Source organism: Chamaea fasciata, unplaced genomic scaffold (assembly GCF_029207755.1).
Source record: "Chamaea fasciata isolate MVZ Bird 193981 ecotype frontalis unplaced genomic scaffold, bChaFas1.0.hap1 SCAF_3, whole genome shotgun sequence".
Taxonomy (NCBI): Eukaryota; Metazoa; Chordata; class Aves; order Passeriformes; family Sylviidae; genus Chamaea; species Chamaea fasciata.
Window position 1 is genome coordinate 30,916,246 of NW_027094088.1, and position 21,323 is coordinate 30,937,568.

The following is a 21,323-nucleotide window of genomic DNA, read 5'->3' on the forward strand; positions in this document are numbered from 1 at the left end:
TCACAAGTCGCATATTACCGTAGAATGACAGTGTTAGTGCAATCCTTCTGCTTCTGCAAATCGTCAGTGTAGTATTAATGAGAAACATTTAAATGTCGAGTGTGCTAAAATTCCCATCAAGGTCACATCAGTTTTTTTCACTGCAGAAAATACTGGGAGAGGATCAAGCAATAGGCTGTGTTCAGTAGTACAGTACAATTTATAGTACAGCACTGTAAAAATGCACTGCAAAAACACTGATTTTTTTAAAATCTAAAATTATATTACACTGTATTATCAGTGTATTAAATTTAAAATCGCATGTGGGCTAATGTTTGGGATCTGTTGGAATACGAAGATTGAAGAGAGATTAGTAAAATACTTGTTAGAAGTGTATGCTCATGTGTGGTTTTTTGGAAGCAATATCCAGAAAGGGAACGCTTGCCAGATGCTGCCTTTATAAGGTGTGAACAGGTTAAGAAATACGTTCTGCTGCATTGTTCTTTAAATTACTCGTTCATCAGAGAAATCAGTTTTATGGGTCTTCTGTCAACATCTTTGTGTTCAGCAGTTAGGTTTTTGTGATACGATCTTATTTCTGGGTTCTGTGATGGGGATGTTTTATGAATGTCATTTAAAATGAAGGAGTGCTCATAATACTGTATCTTTTTGAAAGATCATTAAATAGTTTAATTTTCACTTGCTCTGTTCACCTGGTCTGAGGATTTTTTTGCTCTGTTTGAATGGGTCTGGAGTTACATTAATTTTAAAGAGAGCAGGATTTTATTCTCTGTATTTATTCAGAAGTCCAGTCTGTTTGTACTACTGTTCTTTAGAGTTTTGAGTAGCTTTAAAATCTGACTTGTGTGTGCAGCACTCCACCAAATGCCAGTTTTGATGGGGAAGAGGGGGATCTGTAAAATAAACAGTAAGAAATTCTTACCTTTTGTATTTGCATTTTACACTATTTACTATTACTGTGCTTGGAACATTGAATGGGAATATATTTAACCTCTGAGCTGTTTTCCAGCTTTTTCTAAAGGGAGAGGCTTCTAGGTATCAGTTTCTTTATTTAAAAATTTGACCTAATAAATGTTCCTAAAAGGAAAATTTATAGTCCAATTTTAAAACAATATAAAGCAAAGTTATGGTTTTTTGCTTAAAGGTCTATTTCTTAAGGGCTGTGGTTTCTCTCCTTATGGCAAAGATTAGGTTCTTTTAAAAGTGGAAGAGTAAAAGTAAAAATAGTTCTGAAACTGATACTATTAACCTCCAGTGCGGTAGCTGTATGATGCCGTAATTATCAACCTGAAATTCCAGTTCTGTTGAAGTTATTTGAAGAAATATACTGTTGATTCAGTGGTGTCAGAATTTCACAGCTGAAAATAAACTTAGGCTGTGAATACTTGATTGCAGTTTTCTCATGAGTGGAACTAGAGCACTTGAGGGGTTTTTAATTATGTGTTTGATTTGAATTGCTGAGTTTATCATCATTACTGAATGAGTTTGAGGTGTACAGTAGATACATGAACTGTAGTTTAAGTTCCTGAAGACAAGCAATCTGTTTTTCTTTGGGGATGGCAGTGAGAGCTGGGAGAAGACGGTATTGAATTCTACTGAGAAGGGAGCTGCAGCTCTGGCTCAGTCTGTATCAAGTTGGAGCTTCTTGCGTGTTTTAAGGCAGCTGGCTTGTGGCAGTGTGTGTGCACACTCATGGCTTGGATTCAAGTGATACTTAAATGGTAGACTTTAGAATCTAGGTGATTTTAATGAAATTGTCAGGTAGGTTTAGTTTTGTTTATGGAAGCTGGTTTGCCTGTTTACTTCTGGTAACGCTTGTTTCTTGTCTTTGTTTTCTCTCCTCTTTTAAAGATTGAGATCATGCACAGAGTGTGTATTTATAATAAGGCCAGGATTTATAAAGAATGAATGTTGCAAGTCAGGAAGGGGTGTTTTGGCTTAAATTGAGATATTTTCCTTTGTACTGACTTACTTTTGTAAGCATTTGGTTTATTCAAAACCTGAGGCTTTAAAAAAATCTAGATATTCACTTAAGTCACTTGCAAAGTCTTTCACTTGTGTTGTTCAGCTGTGTGTATTTTTACATATTTGCCCTTCTATTTTTCAGCATTGTCAGTGAAGCGGGAGCATCGATCTACAGTGTCAGTCCAGAAGCGTCCAAGGAAATGCCAGACCTAGACCCTAACCTAAGAAGTGCAGGTATGAAGAGTATTTAATCTTATCACATTTCAACATGAGCTCAGTTCTCAGACTGTTTTATTTACATTATTAAATAAAATAATAGTCAAAAGTAGAAAAAAGTTATGGATATTTTGTTTCTAAACCTTAATTCTTCTGTCATTTCACATTTGAAGTCCTAGGCATGCAAATGAATGACCTCTTCTTCTACTAACGCCTGTAATGTAAAGATCCTTGTGGATGTATTCCTTCAACAGGCTGGTACAGGAGAATTTATAGTGATGAATAGAACCAATGAATTGCATGGACTTTCACAGTTGCACATGTCCATGCCCACAGGGGCTTGACCTTCCCTCTTCTCTGTGTGTACGTAAATATCTCTAGCAATAATTAAACCATTCAAGGACTGGAAAAACAATTTAAAACTAAAACAGTTAATTTAAAGGTGTGCATTTGTTGTGATCACTGAAGTCTTCATGTAGCTGAATACAGCTTTCAAGATACACTGTTTAGGTTTTATTTTTAAAAAGTTACCTAATTCTGCATAAATGTCACTGAGGTCTAACACAGAAATTGGAAATGTGCAAGTGTTATAATTTTCAGTGTTTGATTAAAGACTAGTCTTTAACGATCAAATTCCTAGTAGCTCCATCCGTGTCCAAATTCTACTCATGGATTTGTTTTATTCAAAGACAGCTGTAAGGGCAGGTTTGAGGTTATTTTTGTAATACTTCACTTGTGTATTTTTAATCGTATGTCTTACTGTATTTTTTTAAATCTATCTTAGGGGTTTTTTTTTGTTCTTAGTTTTTCTGCAGTTTGCTGTCATACTCAATCAAATATAGCATATTGGAAAATGTAGCGGCACTCGAATATAGAACTTTTCCAGTCAGAATTATAATGTTCTTAAATTTAATGTTTTTCTAGCAGGTTACTGGCCTGGAAATCCTTCAGAGGGTATAGATCAGCAGAAAAGAATTTTGACATGGTATTCAGGGGTAAAACTTTATAGAATTCCCCATGTTTCACTTTCCTCTTATTTCCACCAAGGGGAAAGTGTTAACTTGATGTTTCAAGTGAATGTTTTTACAGGAATATTCTTGGAATGTCTATATCAGCCCTTCTATTTGCAGGAGAGGTCTCTAGCTTCTTTTTGCTTGATTCCCTTTTCCCTGCCTGCAAACAGATTCCGTTGTGATTATTTCTTCCCTGGGCCACAGAGGTTTTAAATGTGTCATGGTATGGCCAGAGCAAATATTAGGCTTGTGACATTTCTGTATTTGTGACAGATAGAACCAGCTTTCCCTTGGGCCACAGTTTTTTATGGGGCTGATGTAGAAAATGTAGGTTTAAAGTTGATGTAAATGAACAAAAAACACTGAAACGGAGGAAATCCAATTATTAACATTATGCCTTTCCAGATGTACGTGTTTTTCATTTTCTCCAAAATTAATTTTTCAACATTCCAGACACTTTTATTTAATGTTGTGCATCAAATACAGTAAATTGAAATCAAATTTTTAGTACATGATCAATTCAAATAATAATTACCTAGAGTTCATAATTGCTCCATTATTACTCGGATTTTCTTCAGGCTTAATTTAAGTGCTGTTGCATCTGGTTTTAAAAACATCAGCAATTTTAACATAGTGCAGCAGTACCACAGAATGGGTAGAAATTGAAAAAGGGTAGGATAGAAATTGAAAAATAATTGCCTAGTTTCTTGCATATTGGCTGTTATGAAACTGACAGCTGGAACTACGTTACAATCAAGGTACTCTAGAAGTTTTAGGCTTTCTTCCTGACATCTTTTGGTGTAAATTTGTATTTCACTGGTTTAAAGCTCTGGATGTTTTCTTGACATTGAATGTAAAGATGGGACGTAACATTAGTGGGAAACGTGAACTGATGTTTGAGGCTTTTTCAGACGCTTTTCTTGACTAGCTTACTTGTGTAGTTTCGATTTTCCTTTCATTTGCAGCATACAGGAAAGTGACATTGTGTCAAAGCTGACTTGCTTTTTATTTTAATTATTGTGTTACATCATGTCAGATTCTGTGCTTACATGATAGCATTCAGTACATTAAAGGAAGCTGACAGCTGCATGATGAAGTGTGACATTTATAGTTAAAATAAAAGGTACAGCTGACGTGAGATATCTGTGATCTTAACACTATTTGCCACTTTAACATTTTTCTCAACAAAACTTTAGAGAAGGTTTTTTGAATGACACAGATAGGCCTGTGTTTGTCCATTGGGTGCATAAATGTAAAATATTAAATAATTCGTGTTATATGAGAACTTTCCCGTCTCTATAATATTTGCAGTGGTGTTTAGCAACTGTTTGTAGTCAGTTTTTGCTTTATACAAAGAAATAGAAAATATCAGTCCTGATGGAAAAATTAGCTTAATCATTTTCTCCTTGGCTAAGTATCCTATATAGAGGGAAAACCAGCGACCTTCAGCATTTCTTGGGGGTGCTAATTAAAAGTATTAGTTAATCCAAGGTCTCAACTGGGGTATTTTTTTCCCTTTGAGCTGTCTTTGAAGGTCATGGATGACACAAGATTGTAATAAATGATTGAGAAAGATCTCTTTTTAAACCAATGGTGTATGTACAAACTGTAGAGGAAAGTCTTTATAATCATCCATACAGCACTTTTAGCCAAAATTGCACTTGCTTAAAAAAAAAAAAAAAAGAAAAGAAGCTCTTTTTAAAAAAATATTTCTGTTATCTACAGTACAGAGAATGAAATAGGGTCTTTCCGACTTTAGAAGTGTCCTGAATATTTCATGAAAGTGTAGAAGCATCTGTACTGCTACTGCAATTCCTGTAAAATCTTGTGGAGTGGGACTCAGCTAAGTAGATAGTAAAGAACTTGATGAAACTTAGTTACTTGTGTTTGAGTAGAGTGAGAAGGTATGTATCCCCTTCTGACAGTCATTGTAGGATTAATGAGCAGAACAGCTATTTCTCAGCCTCACAGAATTAGGAGATAAGAGGCTTATAGGCCAGAGCAATAAAAGGATTTCCTACTTGGTAGGCTGAGGAAGTTCAGCTGCAGCAGATTAGGAGGGCTCTGCCTAGAGAGCAAGCCACTGGAATTCAGTAATGGAGGGGTTTTGGATGAACCTGCGATAGGATTGCAGTCTGACAGAGAAAGGAGTGCGAGGCTTCCTTGAATTCTTCTTCTTCTCAAAAGCTGTGCCCAAGGACACACTTGAGATTTGGGGTGGGAGGTTTTGTAGGGAAGAATGGAGACCACGAAAAGAGTGCTTTGCAAGCTGGAAATGCTGATCACCTTTGTGATGTTTATTAATAAATGTGCTCTACCAAGGCTCTGACTGCCAGCTCTGAGGCTGCAATGAGGTATTGGTAATAAGGGAGCTGTGAGGCTGGGTGAATGACTGCAGTTCTATTTCTGCCCTGGCATGTGTCCTCTGGCCACCCTCTTGAAGAAGTAGTTAAAATGTTTCATTTGGTGGAGTTTTCATAAAGCTGTCAAATTCGTATTTTTTTGGTTGTTCATTTGTTGCGATTTTTTGTTTCTTTTTAAAATTTATTTATTTTCAGGCCTAGCATCAGTACACCACTTCATGTTTAGCCTTTGGTTAGTTTTTATTTGTGACTGCTTCAAGTAGGAGTTGTGCACTTGAACTTGCCTGTAAAATCTCCTGGATCGCTCTGAGCCTCTGTGGTTGAGATTTATTTGTGCCTCTTTTCAATGGCAAGCCTGCATGCAAGTTTCCCTCAGAAGGAGTTGTAAATAACGGTTTACTGGGCATGGTACTTTGCCTTGCTAGTTTAACAGTAATTCACGTGCTGTTAGTTACCTTTCTTTGCCAGAACACATGAGGCACACTGTCTTGGTGTGGTATTCTTTGTAGAAGAAAAAAAGTTAAACTCAGTAGTGGCAGGCGTTCCTCCGTGAGACAGATGAGCTCTGGGACAATCTGTGCTAGTCTGGCTTTGGTTGCTGTCACTGAGCTTGTGAATCCTGGAATTCAGTGATTTTCCAAAGGTTGATATTGTTGCTTTACTTCCATCCTGTTCTGTATAGTTTTGCCTAAGGTTTTATTTTGTTGTGCAGAGCCTGTGTTCCTAATAAAAATAATTTCATGGGATAAGAAATGAAGGATGTCAATAGAGGTGTCAACACATACACTCTTCCAGGCTTTCTTTTTTTTCCTCTCAGTGCTTCTCCACTTCTACACCCCCTTGGTGCAAATGCTTGTTGGCTTGAGCAAGTTTGGCCAGACAAAGGGGGGCAGACTGTGGAGGAATAGGTGAAGTATATAGAAAGAATAAGCACGTACAACTCTTGTTGAAGGATTGTCACACAGGAACGTGGAATTCATGTTGGATGTTGTTATTCTGGATGTGTGGGAGCTTTTTAAGGTGTGGCCAGCTAGTGGAGGTTTTGTCCATAATATGAGGAAGATAAAGGATGGACCAATTGTTTGGCTTGTGCTCACGAAGAATTCTTTTCTTCTGCTGCCTCTCCACCTCTTGGATACCGTAATGAAATGAATGTTGCTTAATAACTAAGAATCAGAGGAAACTGATGCATTCTAGTGAAACAGTGGCCTGATGGTAGAGAATTGCTTTGAAGCAGTAGTCATGCTGGGATTTTACTCTGGTTTCAATATCCACTCAGTTATGTAAATGAGAAATGTCTTCATTTCATTAAACTGATGAATTACCTTTCCTTTTGAGATGACTGCTCTAACAAATAAGCAATCTTTTCTTCCCGTCACTACTTAAAAACTAAAGTAAAAGGGGGAGAAATAGGCTGGTTTTTCAGACATGGTTGTGTAACCACTTGTTAGAAGAGATCTCATGTTAAGCCTCTCCATTATATTCTCATAGCTTATGCAGTCATATACACTTGATTTTTAATTTGAAGTTCTGTGTTCAGATTCTGAAAGAAGGGCAGCATACCTGGGCTTGCCTAATGCAACAGCTCTAAGAAATGTGCATTTTCCTCTTGGACATGAAGGACTAGGGCTCTGTCAAGGCCACATAGTTGTGTCACCCAGTTAGGAAAGCAACAAAGGTAGACAAAATATTCCCTAGAGCTACTTTTTTTGAAGATTTGGAAAACTAACAGGGCAAGTATGTGTTGTGCTGCATGCCCAGGTGTGATCCAGTATGGAAGCTGTTGTTTCTAAGGGATGTTTTCTGAGCATAAGGAAGAATCTGGGAGAGCCAAAGGTCACACAGCACAGCCTGCCTTAGCATTGTCAAATCCCATCTGCTTGTCTCCTCTCCACAGGGCAGAACACATTGCATTATTGTTTGCTCAAAGTTCAGCATACCACTTGCACTTTTCCTTGCAAAAGAAAGCCTTGTAGGCTTTGAGGGCTTGTTAGGACTTTCAGACTGTTATGCTACAGGGTTTCATTCCCTGGGGTCCTGTTAGAGACACAGAGTTCAGAGCTGTCATACTGGCCAGCAAGTAGAAGGTAGAGATTGGAAAAAATGTAATTTCTTTTGACTTTATCTTAAGGAAAGTAAAACAATTTGATGATTAGATGTGTGGGACATAGTGCCTGGATGTCTACTTGAGCTAATTTCTTCATCTTCTTAAAAGAGCACTGCTCCCCTTTGGCTACTCAGGAGGAGAAGGTCATTTTTCAAAAACTTCATTGTTTTATTTAGTCCTACGGTTAAAATGTTCACACTGCTGTCTAAGTGGAAGCTTTCTTCTACAGCTAGTTGGAGAGAATTGGTGAAAGGTCCACAAGCTTTCAGAAGGGAAAGTAAGCGCTGAATTCTCATGCATTAAAAAATTTTGTCAACCCAACGTTTAGTTGGGTGGCGTGCAATTAGAGCAATACGAAATGAAATCATATTTCATCTCTCACCTGTTGCATTCTGTAGCATTTAAAAATGAGTTTAATTATACTTTTGGAAGGATGGAGAACAGAGAGCCACACTGTAGTGATGAACATGCAGTGGTTAGAGGTGAAAAGGATGGTGAACAGCAGTAAGATGTTAAAGATAGAACATGCTAATGATAGTAATATTAATGAGCTAAAATAATAGTAATAGCAATAATTAATTCTTAATTAATAATGGTATTATAAATAATTGGTAACAGGAACAGGAGGGTCTTGTTACATGTCTTCCGATAGGACCCGGTTTCTGCTATTGAGCAGAAACTCATCTCAAGGTGTGGGCTAGGTTCTACAGTTTGAGCAGAAATTATAGGGAATCTGGGGGTTCTGTAGGCAATCAAAACCCAGTCCCTAACTGCAGATAGTCTGGAAATGACTGAGCCTCTCCCAGTTGGGCATGACCATGTGCCTGTACCAGGATACTGAGAAATAGAAAAATGGGCCTGAAATGCCCCAAACCAGTAGCACAATCCTAAATGGGTTTCTGCACAGATGTTAGAGATGTTTGTAGTCTTCTAGTTTTCTTGTTGTTCCAGACAAGAATCTAATGTTTTCTAAGCTGTGTAAACCTCAGGGTATGTGGGAGAGGTGGTGTGTAATCATTAACATCCTGTTTTCTGGCACTGTATTTCCTCTGAAGCTGTAGAGCTCAGGAGTGGTCTGGAGTAGAGGAGTTTGATCTCCTGCTACCTGCAAGTTTTGTGTGCTCTGGTCAAGCTGCTTTCCCTTAGCATAAAAGAGCTATGAGAACCATTCACTTCCCCCCTTCTGGTGTCACTCTGTGCATGTGTTGTATCTGTATTTCCTTTTAAAGGCTTTGTTGCTTCCTTGAAGTGTGGAGCTAGAGCAATGACCAGTACCAGGATGCTGTTCAATTCAAGGAATTTTGGTTTCCTTTTGATACTGGGATTTGATGTGTTATTTGCCAAAGCTGCCTTTCTTACTGCAGGTGGAGGAAAGAACATTCTGATCACTTACAAAAGGTTATTATTTGTTGTTCATAAAAATGACTAATTCTTCTAAGATATAGATGACCAGCTCTTGTAATATTAGAACTTCAACTAATTTTTTACTTTTAGTAGTAACAGTAATCAGCATATAGTGATGCAGTTAGTACCAGCAGTGTGAGAGTGAAAAGGATATTGCTATCTACCTTTTAAACTGAACAGGAGGGGAAAAGTTTTTTCTGAGTTTTTACCATCTTCTGAGACTAACTCATTTCTGTGACAGAAAAATCACATCAGGCTTCAGCTAAATGATATGTTCCCTATCTCATCTTGGATAAAAATGGATACTATTCTGTGATACAGAAATTACAAATGCTTGAGAAAAGTGTTTTTGAGTGTGTCTCTCAAAAAAAAATAGTGACTTTAAAAACCTGCATAGTAATATTCCCTTGTTGAAGTTTTCTCTATAAACATAATTCTGACTTTCTCGTTGTGTTCAACCCATCTCTTTTAAAGATGATTTTTTTTTTTTTGGTAATAAATAAGTAAAATATTGTCATTCATTATTTCATTAATCTTAGGCCAATAACAGATTATCAGTTTTATGGAGTTAAAAGTAAACTAAAATGTAACCTTTTTAAAACAAAAACCTGCTCGCTTGCTACAGAAGAGCTTTGGATGAAATGCAGCTGTTGAACAGTTGCTTAAAATAAATTGCATACTTTAAACCCACCAAGAAGACATATGAGGATTCAAAACTGTGTCACAAATCCTGACCTCCTGAGAAAGAATACTTAATGAAAAGACTACTGTACGTTTCACTGTATCCTTTTCAAGGAGGGTGAAATTCAGGTCAACAGGATAGAAAGCATCCAGGACTCAGGAAACCTGAACAATTGATCACTGAGTAAACATTTTTGCAGATACTTATGGGGAGTAATTGATCTTCAACACAATAATAGGCTTTATAAAAGGATTTTAAAAGTTGTAATGTTTCCATATCTACTCTGGTATGATATATTGACAGTAATTACTTACGCATTCGTGAGTTAGTCCCTGATTACCTTAAGATGTTATTTTTTTGTTTCATTGACATTGAAGTTTCAACCCAGACTCTGGAGGTGCAAAGGTTAATTTAAAAGAGGAGGGTGGATGACTTACTTGGATGTTATAGTAGCATGTCTCAGCAAGAATGAAATACTGAGGTTTTATAATGAAGATACAGAATGTTCTTATTTATGACAAAATTGAAGTTGAACTCATCATAGCTTAATAGCTTGTGGTTGCCATATATTTATTTGTAAAGCAGTTATAAAACTATCTACCGCCTTCACGTCTGGAAGCTTCACAATTTTTCAAAGCACAAAACAAATTCTCCCACTCATGTGGGATAGCTAAGCTGTCACAGTTATTGACTCTGACACATTTTTATCTTTATGTGAAGATGTGTTTAAAAGGAGGAATGCCATCATCCTGGACTTTCGGCCAAAAATGTTTTTCTGCTTACAGTGTTAAGCAACATTTGAATGCCACTGTAACTGAAAGAAATTGAAACTTTTTTGTTCTTCTACCCCTAAGCATTCCTCACTTGCACTCTCTTTCCTTATCTAAACCATTAAACTCTTGCTTTATGGTGTGGCTCTTACATAAAGCAGTGCAAAAAGAGCAGATTTCAATATGCAATTGTCTGAACACAGAAATAGGCAGCCTGCCCCCAAAGTGGGCAAAATACTTGAAAACATAATAAATTTCATCAAGGTGACAAGATTTCCATCTGCCCTTGCACCCTAAATAGTCTGCATGTCTGTTTTGGGTCTTAATTATTGCTTTAGACCTGTTCTGTTACTGAAGTGAGGCAAGTCGCTGAAGAAGTTAGCACTAAGTCTAGTTTTTTAGGGCTGGCAGCTGACGTGGCCCTTGTATAGACACCATGCAGAGAAATAGTAAGGTTACTGTGTTGTTTTGGCTCTTCGCTGTTGAGTGTGGCAAGTTTTTTCTGTCTTTAGTCTGAAAAGATTCAGCCTGAAAACTTTTATCAGTATTCCTGAGTGAAAACTCTCCTTTATGATTTGTGTGAAATATGCTATTGCTTGCTGCAGAAATTACTAGAGAAACAAAGTTATCTGACATACGTTTAAAGAAAATGGTCTTGATTTTAAATTTCTCCATTGAAATTAGTGATTTTATCTTTAAGACAGGAGTAGCCACGGAATTAGGTATGTTTGCTAGTTCATGAGGGCATATCTGCTTATTAGCCATTGGGAAACAAAACATTTTAATGTAATTCCTCGCTTTCTATGAAGATCAGTCACAGAGATTGGCATGAGCTGTGCAAGCAACTCTTATGGGTGTTTTTTGCCCACCACAATGGCATCTTCACCACTGACATACAAACATACTTTACTGTCTGCTGGATTTGTCTTGTCAAATAACCAAAGTATGGAGTGAATTGAGACTTCCGAGCAGTTTAACTGCTTTTCTAATGAAATGACGGAATGTGTCCTATCTAATGACAAGACAGGATTACAGTGAATATGTTGCTGTAATCATCTTTCTCATTGCACTTGGATGTGAAGTACATCTACACTGAAGTCAGAGGACTGCCTAGACCATTCTGTCCCTTCAAGTGTTAAAATTTTATATAAATTTATTGACAGGCAGCACAGTGTGTTACTGACTTTCCAAGTGTTGCAATAATATTTTCATCCTAATTCACAACTCCAAGCTTTGCATTTATGGGGTGTGCAAGTCTTGTGATTTTCTATAGAGGGTTGTGTCATCCTGATTTTTTTACCCTGTTTAACATTGATTAGGGTCTTTCTTCATGTTTTACTTAGACTAGCATATTTTAATAAAGGCATCTCTCAAATTTTCATGTTTGGCCATGCTGATAACTTTTGAGGAATCTGATTTTCTCATTTTGCCCTGCATGCCATAATATAATTTAATCTTTTCTTGCTTGGGCAAAAGTGAAGAATACCTTAATATCTACAGAAGTAAGACTGCATTACCTGCTTCATCGTTAGTCTTCTGAAAATGCATGGTTTCTAAAATGTACCCAGTGTAAAATAGTTGAAAATGAAAAACAAATTTTATAGTCTTGATATAGTCTTTAAGAAGAAAATGCCAGACCATTGAGTTTTACTGTCTCTGTTCCATGGTAGTAGCCCTCACACTTCTGCAGAGCCCTCATGATTTCAGTAGTACTCTACTTGTATTGTGAGAGTCCAGCTGCTTGGATCAAATGGCCAGAGTGGAGCCTCATTGCCCCCGAAAAAGATCCGTCTATTGCAGTGTGCAACTACTCCAGAAAAAAAAAAAAAAAAGAAAAAGAAAAAAAAAAAAGTTTGCCAGCACAAGAGGCAGTAGATGCTAATCTTGACTGAATTTCTGCCTAGAGAGAATGTGAACAACTCTTGTGTTTTTCCTACTGTGCTCTCTTTTATTTATTAATTGGAAAAGTTCTGGAGTGAAATTGCGGCTTTAGTGGGAATTAGGCAGGTCAGCTATCCTGCTGGTATTAACCGTAGGAGCTGCATCCCTTAATCGTGTAACTGACTGTTAGCTGATCTTCCTGCTTCAATATCATAACTCCTCGGCCTGATCCAGGAAAGCACTTAAATATCTGTGTAACTTTATGCATGTGAATAGTTTTGTTTGTTCCAGTGGGAATTTCGGCATGCATCTGTGCTGAAGTGCTTTGCTGGGTCAGGTCCTACGCCTCCACTGGAAGCCTCCGAGGGATATGACAGCATTGTCAACCAAGCTAATATGACAAAAAGAGTCTAAATTTTACTTTTAAATTTAAGGTTCCCAAGAGAAGGCTATGCTTGGAAAATTCCTGTGTCAACCTATCCATATAGTTGTCTGTTTTTAAAAGATACAATGAAAGGAGATGTGGGCAGTAAGAGGCATTTGCTCTCAGCTTATCTAAAATATAACTTTCGAAATATGTTTTGCCATTTGGTAGAACTAAAAGAAAATTCTCTAAAACACTGTATGGGTGTTAAAGAAGCTGAGTTTAATGATGGTTGCTGAAGGACAAATATAGTCTCTATGCATAGGCATCAGTGCATTCAGAAGAAATACATTGTTGTAAGTGTTTCCTGGTTTGGATCAATACTACTTTCATTGGTGTCGTGTTTCACTTTTGTTTGTTAGGTGGTCGGTGACTAGTATTTCAAAGTAATTAATATGAATTATTGTTACAGGAAAGCATTTCTGCAGTGAGCTATGCTCGTGTAAGTGATAACTGCTGTGCTTATGCTGATTAACCTTTTGTGGTGGTTTTTTTTTTTGACCAGAAGGCATACGTGATTGTCTTTGAATTCAGAACTCCTCTATCAGAGAAGCAGGCATATCAGATGTCACCAGCACAGTGCTTTCTGAGCCTAGCTAGCAAACTGCTTTTGTCAGCATGTTAAAATGGATATTAAAGGATATGAAAAGTCTTGCATGACCGAGCAGTGAACTTCATGTTAACTGTGCGTTTAACACTGCAAATCTTTAAAAGTGAAGTCTCTAGTGCAGCGTTTAATTGATAAACTTTCCAGTTGTGGTTTGAGGAGCCTGCATATCTCTGGCTACTGTTCTGGCTTCAAGTACAAATGTTTAGTCAAGTCCTTTTCTGAAATGCTGTGAAGCCTTTAACACCCTGCAGTAGTGATGGTTGCTGTTTAAATTAGGCTGCAAGGATGATTAAGGACTGGGGCACTTTTTGTACAGGGAAAAACTGAAAAAACTGGAAATGCTTAGCCTGGAGGAGGCTCAGGGGGATCTTTAAAAGGGTTGTAAGTACCTGATGGGAGGGAATGAAGAAGAGAGCAGCAGACCCTTCTCAACAGAGCCCACTGTTAGGACAAGGGGCAATGGGTGCAGATTAGAACACAGCAAATTCAATCTGGACATGAAAACATTTGCCTGTTAGGGTGGCCCAGCACTGGAATGGATTGACCAGACAGGTTGTGAAGTCTCCACCCAGCTGGACATGATCTGTGGCAACCTGCTGTAGCAAATCCTGTTTCAGCAGGGGTGTTAGATAAGGCAGCCCGTGTTCTCCAGAGGTGTGTCCAACCTTAACACCTCTGTGAATGCACACATTACTTCTGTGATCCAGTAAAGGGACTTGTAGGTTATTTTATATATATGATAATGATAACCATGCGCATGTTTTCATACACTATGTGTATGTGTGAAATCAGCTGGTGTACACTGGAGATACTTCCAGTATTCATTTTTGAGCATTGTGTGTATTGTTGACCAAACCACTGTGCATATACGTATTTACTCCTGATTCCTGTCTGTTCTTCCTCTAACCCTCTCCTGATTTGCGTAAAAATGTATTTAAATGTAAAACACTCTTGAAATGACTGATGCCTGTGAGGTTGATTCTGGACAGAACTTTTAGGCATTATGTTTGGGATTTTTTTTATTCTTGGAGGGTTTTGTTTTAATTTTTATTGAGTTGGGATGAGTTTGGTTTTTTTTTTTCTTTGGGTTTTGCTTTTTGTGGGATTCTTGGGGTTTAGGGTTTTACTTTTTGTTTGCTTTTTGTAGGATTTTTGGTCCTTATTTGGAAAGATTTTTGGAATACCTCTCAACACTTCCGTTTACTTCACTGGGTAGAATGAATGTTCTAAGTGCTGCTAGGCCAGCTAACCTGTTTTGTCTTCAGTCAGGGGGAAAAGAATAATCTATAGATGTAATATTGGTAGATAGAACTCTTCTAGTTTCATATATGTGGGAGGGAACACAGTTGGAAATACTGAGTACAAAACAATATCTGCAGAACCAGACCAAGTTTATGAATTGATGTTTCGAAATACGCTTTTTCTTCTGAAATTTTGGTAAGCAAAATGATTTATCAATAAATACAGCCCTCAAAAATGCAGTCTCAATTCAATATTTGGATTTAGAAAACCAAAGGTTCTTCCCATGTGTTCTTAATGGCATCAGAAATGTTGGAAATTGCTTTTGTTTTTCTAAATGTGGTTATAAGGTTATGAGGTTGGAAATTAATATGCTTTGCTGTGCAGCTTAGATTAGTAAAGTCCAAGAACTATTTTCAAAATGAACACTGAATTTTATGGTTGAATTAGATAAATATATAAATATCTGATACATACTTTAGGAAATACTGTATCAGATAAATAAGTCTATGAACAGATACTCTGTTATTTTTTCAAATGTTTGTTTCTTTGTATCTGTGATTTCAGGTTAAAGGTTCATACAGAGTTTAATGTTAAATGTTGCATATGCATTTAGTATGGCTACAAAGGGAAAAATACAGTCTACGCAGTTGTATTTATTAACTCAGCGGCTCAGAAATAGTTTTTAAATGTCGTGATTGCAGTTTAAAATGTCCCTAGGTTTTGCTGGAATTATTCAAATAAAAAGTTTGATTAATGTACATGTGATGTCCTTGTCTAACAATAAAAACTCATTGTGCTATGTTATTGATTATTTCCAGGTTTAAAAAAATTAAATGCGTAGAAAATGTAAAAAAACCCCAAAACACCTTAGTAAAAGCAATTACTTGATTCAGGCTTTTCAGAGAAAAGTGATAGCTGTTTTCTAATTCTGTTTTTCAGTTTCCATAGCTAGGCGTGTCCAAGACCCATTAGCTGAGCTAGTGAAAATCGAGCCCAAACACATAGGAGTTGGAATGTATCAGGTAAGATAATACATATCATTTAATCTAAGTAATCTGTCATGATATAAAGCAACACCAAAATGCTGCTTTATAATTGTCAGCTGGTTGTGTCTCCTTTAAAAGATGTTTTCAGTGTTGATGGAATGGTAGTAAATACTTAAAAGTCATAAACTGCCTTTTTTAAAATCTCTACTTTTAATGATTGTGATTGAGACACTGAAATGACTGTAGACAGATGTATAGTCTATTAAAAACATCAAATCAGACAGGTAACCTGATCTGTAAAGCTTTATCTTTTTCTGTATTGTTACAGCAGTGGGGTTTTAGCTCTTTGTGTAAAATACAATGAGATATTGATCCTCCATTTAGAAGCCGTTAATTTGTACTTTTAAGTATATTCCTTCTTGGACGTTTGTAATAAAAAGGGTTTGTTTTGAAGTTTTTCATTTAGTAAAGCTGTATTGGAAAATGTTTGACAATTGTGATTTTTATACATTTTTGTAGGCTATTTCTGAGACAAAACTTTTACTTTCCAAGTTTCTTTACAAAGAGCATTATGTGAAGAAGTGGTACAAAAGTTATTGTCATTTTATAGCATATTGGCATTGATTCAGGAAAACATTTTGCATGTGCTTAAGTCCCATCCAATAAAGAAGCAAAAAAAAAAATCCAGAAAATATGGCATGTGCTTTTCTCTATATTTTTCAAACTATAGAATGTGAGAAAATTTGAAAGACTACAGCAGAATTCATAACAGAAATCATGGAACTGTCTGGATCTGTTCTTTCAGGTCAGGTCATGAGTGTTAATGGGGTAGAATGCAATTAGCAGCCTAGAATCCCTTGCTGCCACTGCTAAAAGTGGTGTGACAAAGAGAAGGTGCTATGAAAATCTTCCAAGAAATGTATGTCCTGTTTTGTTTTTACAGAACTGAGGTCAGCATTTTAGTTGGTTAAAGTAGAATTCAGAACTGCTTTTGTAAGTCCTGCATGTATTACCGTAGATGATAGAACTTATTCATGTTGCTTGCTAACTGCAAACTTACTGGTAAACCTATCTTTAGTAATGTTTTGGTATCAATCATACCATACTCTTTGGGGGAATTTAACATATGTATCTAGATTTCAGTAAAAATGTGCTTTCATAGTGGCAGCTATAAATATGGGTGTGGTCATCTGGCAAAAAGAGGAGCTTTACTCAGAAGTGTAGTTGGTTTCCTTACTTGTGGAGACCCAGGGTTTTCATTTATAACAGTAGCAGTGATATGTTGAAACAAAAATAATGAGAAGTGATACAGATTTTTGTTCATCCTCATTTTAAGGAAAGTATTTAAAAAAAACAAATTTGAAATGCTATGTCAGCATTTATAGAAGTTGATTGATTTTTTTTTTTTTTTTTTTAACAATAGTTCCAAGGTGGAATATTTTACAATTTGCGGTGAATTCTTAAGTACTAGGAGCTTGCATTGCTGTGTCTAGAAGGTGTTGATTTATATGCACACCATCTTGTGTGGCCCATATGGACATTATACAAGCATACATCTAAAGCAAAAAGACATGGAATTGGTGGTGGTGATGTGGTTTTGCAATCATTATACTAATGAGATGAATGTTGCAGTGAACAATATTGCAGCAGCTCACTGCAGTCTCAGAGACCGAAGCTGGTGTCACTCACTTTTCATTCACTGAGAGCAAGGTACCTACCCTGCTCCTGGTCCTTCCAGAGAAGCTTCTTGATCCACTACAGGCGTGTTGTGAGTAAATGCCCAGCTGTGTTATTTTTTATGGTCCAAACTGGTTAGATGAAAAATTTCAGAGAAATAAATCCTAGAAGTTTAAGATAGAGGTAGACCTCAAATATTGTTCATTCCCAGCTATATGCATCTTTAATTCTTGTCGTGGTTTGAATATATCTCTGAGGTAGATACACGTCCTATTGAAATTCTTAAGAATCACCACAGAAGCTATAGCATTTGTTCAAAGATACATAAATTTCTTAAGTGCTGGATCTTTATCTGACAATACTGTAAGCAAATTTGCACTCTTGAAAACAAAGTCAGAACGTCTCCTGTGCTTTTGGCATGACAGCTCTCTTGTGGCACAGGAAATGGGAGGAGAGGAGGAATTAAGCTTTTCTGTCTTGTCTTCTTTTAGAGAGACAGCCACTCGCTGGTGTCTCAGAGGACAGTCATGGATAAAGCTGTTTTGTTGTACAGGGAGTCTCAGAGTAATGGCTGATACAATCCCTCAGATAAAGAGTATTTCAAGTACAGAATTTTATAATATCCAAGGCAACTTGAAAGGTTTTATTACATTCTAATTTAAAATCTAAATGCTGGTTGGAGCTTTTTATTAATTTCTGTCGAGAAATATGCTGTGCACAGTCTCAATCAGAAATACAGCAATCTTTTCACAGAGGTTGTTGCTTTCTTAGCCTATTGTAACTTTAAACCTAGCATTTGAATATGACCTTTCCTTTTCTAAACACCCTGAAATTGATATTTAAGAAGCTGGAAAATCCAGGTTTTGGCATTCTTGTCCTGAATGAGGGATGGTGATTAGTCTGTCAGCAATTAGGCAGAGGCAGACTGAGACTGTGCTACTGCCCATGACCATGGCAGCCATATAGCACAAGCATCTTGGTGGTTTCTTGAGGGATGATTGCACACTCACTGTGTGTTGATCAAAGTGTGAACTCCCTGAGGGGATGGTGTTGCCTTTTCTGTTACTCCTACCCAAGTGCCCCAGTCTTTCTGTGGTGTTGGTAATGGCTACATGCTGTCCTGGGTTGGCATAACAGAGGGGCAGCAGTGCACATCTTGCAAGGGAATGAAGCTGGGGCAGCTGCCTTCACAACAACCTGACTGACTTGGGACCTGGACTCTGTCAGTTTAGGGCAGCCAGAGGTCCCAAACTACTCTACTTGAAAGGCAGTGGCAGAGTCAATAGTTTCTGTCTTTTCTCGGAGGTTGAAGTGAGAGACTGGTGAAGCAGAATCTGCCTGATGAAAGCTGTAGCTTTTCTAGTGCGACTGTGGTACAGGAATGTTGTGTGTTCAGCTGAGTGACCCCCTTGGGCAGGATGTGCTGTGCTGCTATCAGCAATGATAGCAGAGCTACAGGAAAGTGAAGTGGTCATGTGCTAAATCTGCTGCTCACTATATGAGCTTGCCCAGAGTCTGTGGAGTGTGTGCCACACAAAGGGAACTGAGTGAAGGGACTGCATCTTCTCCAGCTGCTACTTCCATGGGATTTTGGATCCCTCCCATCTGGTCTCTTGGTATTTAGTGTGCATGCTTGTGAGAATATTGGTGTTCTCTAGTTTTTCTAATGTGACTTTTCCAAGCAAATCTGCTCATCTGGGAGCGGATACTTTGGATATGGGATTGCAAGTTTCCAGGTAGCAGGAGATCTGTGTAAATTGAGTCCCATCAGCTGAGATTAGTTTACTAACTTTAGAAGAAAAAAAAATAAAATTGAAACTTGAACTTGACCACCTGCTTTTATTCTCATTTCAATTTATGATTCTGAATTTGTGCACTGCCAAGAAAATCAGGTTTGTCAGAGAAAAATAAACAGGCCCCAGATCTCCCAACAGGTATTTCCTTAAACAAAGAGAAGCACAACCTGATTTATTAGAGCCTCTCACAGTCTAAATTCCAATTGCCTAAAGGTCCTTGTCTTCCTTCATCTTTATCTCATTAGGAAAATTGTTCTTTCCTCCCAGACAGGAACCAAGCCAAAATTAATTTATCACCTTCAGGCCATATTAGTATGATTTCTTCTGTAGTTGAACATGAAGATGATGCTCAGGTTCTGCTTGATACAGAATATAATAGCCTTGTCACCTCCCCATGCCAGTTCAAAGCTGAATTTCTATTCAGGGACAAGCATTTAGTGGCTCAAGACTTTATTATGCTGTACACTGAATTTTAGCAATGAATTACCATTGTAGTTGTAATGATCTTGGAAGGTATAAATAAGAGCTGAGAACAAAGCTGCTTCACAAAGATTGTTGTTAGGGAATTGAATTACAGAGCAGAGAAAATGAATAAGAAAACAAAAAACCTTTACTTTCAAATAAAATCTCAACTTTTCAGAGGTGAGTGAAGTAGCACTAAGCATAAACTTTCATCATAGTAAGGAGGGGAATTAAATTAATATACTTTTAAAATGTCAAAACATGGATCTGTGTTATAAGGCAGAGAAATGGGAAACAGAGCTAAAGGAATATATTAAATTTGGTTGGTCTTTTGATGTTTATTTATGTACAAAATCCCTGGATCCTAAAAAAACCAGTAACCTTTAGAGAAAGAGATATATGGAGGTCAAACTCATCTGTAACCTATGAACAAAATATGTGATCTGTGTTGTAAGATTAGAATTTTTGCCAAATTCTGTGTAATAATAAAAAAAATGTGCACTATGTTTGATCTTAAAAAGCAGCATCCTATTTGGTTCCTATAATTTTGGGAATCCAAAAATCTGTTCATAATCTATTTTTGGGTGTGGTTGCATCTTCACTGTTGAACATGTTTGGAAAATTAGCATCCTAGAAGGATGTAAGGGATAATATATGTAGTTCTGTGACCTCTGAAGTGAGAAAATAGTTGATTACAGATGTATCTGGAATGTTTTGTGTCAAATAAATAAAATCTGTAAACAATACTCTTAAGTAGCATTCCCTCAAGGAAAAAAAAAAAAAGATTGAGCTAATTCTTGGTTTGTTTTCTATATAATGCTGGAAGGTCCTGATCAAAGGAGCACTTCATAAAGCCTAATCGGAGTGTCTCATAGTACCTGAATCTGGAAATGCGTTTTTTGTCCCTCTTGCCCATGTTCCTTTCCATGGTCCTCTAGTTATTGGAGTGCATTGGTTTTGCATTTGATTATTACCTGCAGGTTGTTTTATTGTTTCAACTGCAATTTAATATTCCTTCTAAGCTTAAGTTTTTCCCCCAAAGAAGATGGGTATGTTTTGATAAATGACAGTGCAACTTAAGAGAATGCGTTTAATCAGATACACTTTCTCTTTAGTTGGACCAGTTCTTGTAATTATGGCATTGCAGATAAAAACCACTTTATAATCCACAGCCAACTGATAGTGAGGCATCTCACTGGAGGTTGTGTCTCATTTGGAAAGGAAACAGCTTTTTTCTTTCTCTTGGACGTCTGTAGTCCAGTGTGAAATGCTGTCTGCTGCCGCAGGCCGTCCTTGCCTGTGTCCTTCCTTCCATCCTTCCTTCCTTCCATCCATCCATCCATGCATCCATCCATGCATCCATCCATCCATCCATCCATCTCAGGGCCAGTGAGGGGCAACTGATAGACAGTGGTGGAAGGATGTTACTGGCCTCTCCTGCATGTGGCTGAAATTGCACATAATCCTTGTCATTTGTTGCATTCTTTAGTTGTCTTCCTCCCTCAAAAGATGTGTGTGGATGGCATCATCACTGCTGAGATTTTTTTACCTCCAGCTGGTCCCTCTGCAACAGGAGGGCTATTAACCCTCCTGTTGTGAGGTGTGGTATTAACCTCACTTTTGACAGCAGTACTTAAAATTTTATTCCTCTGGTGAATAGCCATCTTGCATATTATTTGCTTGAGACAATCTGACTGTATTGTTGATGCAATGGAGATATCTGAG

At 37.3% G+C, this 21,323-nt stretch overlaps 1 protein-coding gene across 3 annotated transcripts in view; it reads left to right on the plus strand.

The window, feature by feature from the left end:
• The window catches only part of SRBD1 (S1 RNA binding domain 1), a 125,580-nt gene that overhangs the window by 59,903 nt on the left and 44,354 nt on the right, over positions 1-21,323 (plus strand). For all 3 annotated transcript variants that reach the window (XM_066178486.1, XM_066178484.1, XM_066178487.1), the window contains exons 17-18: positions 2,108-2,199; positions 15,617-15,699. In XM_066178486.1, the coding sequence (XP_066034583.1) occupies positions 2,108-2,199; positions 15,617-15,699 (175 nt within the window). The remainder of the gene's footprint in view (positions 1-2,107; positions 2,200-15,616; positions 15,700-21,323) is intronic.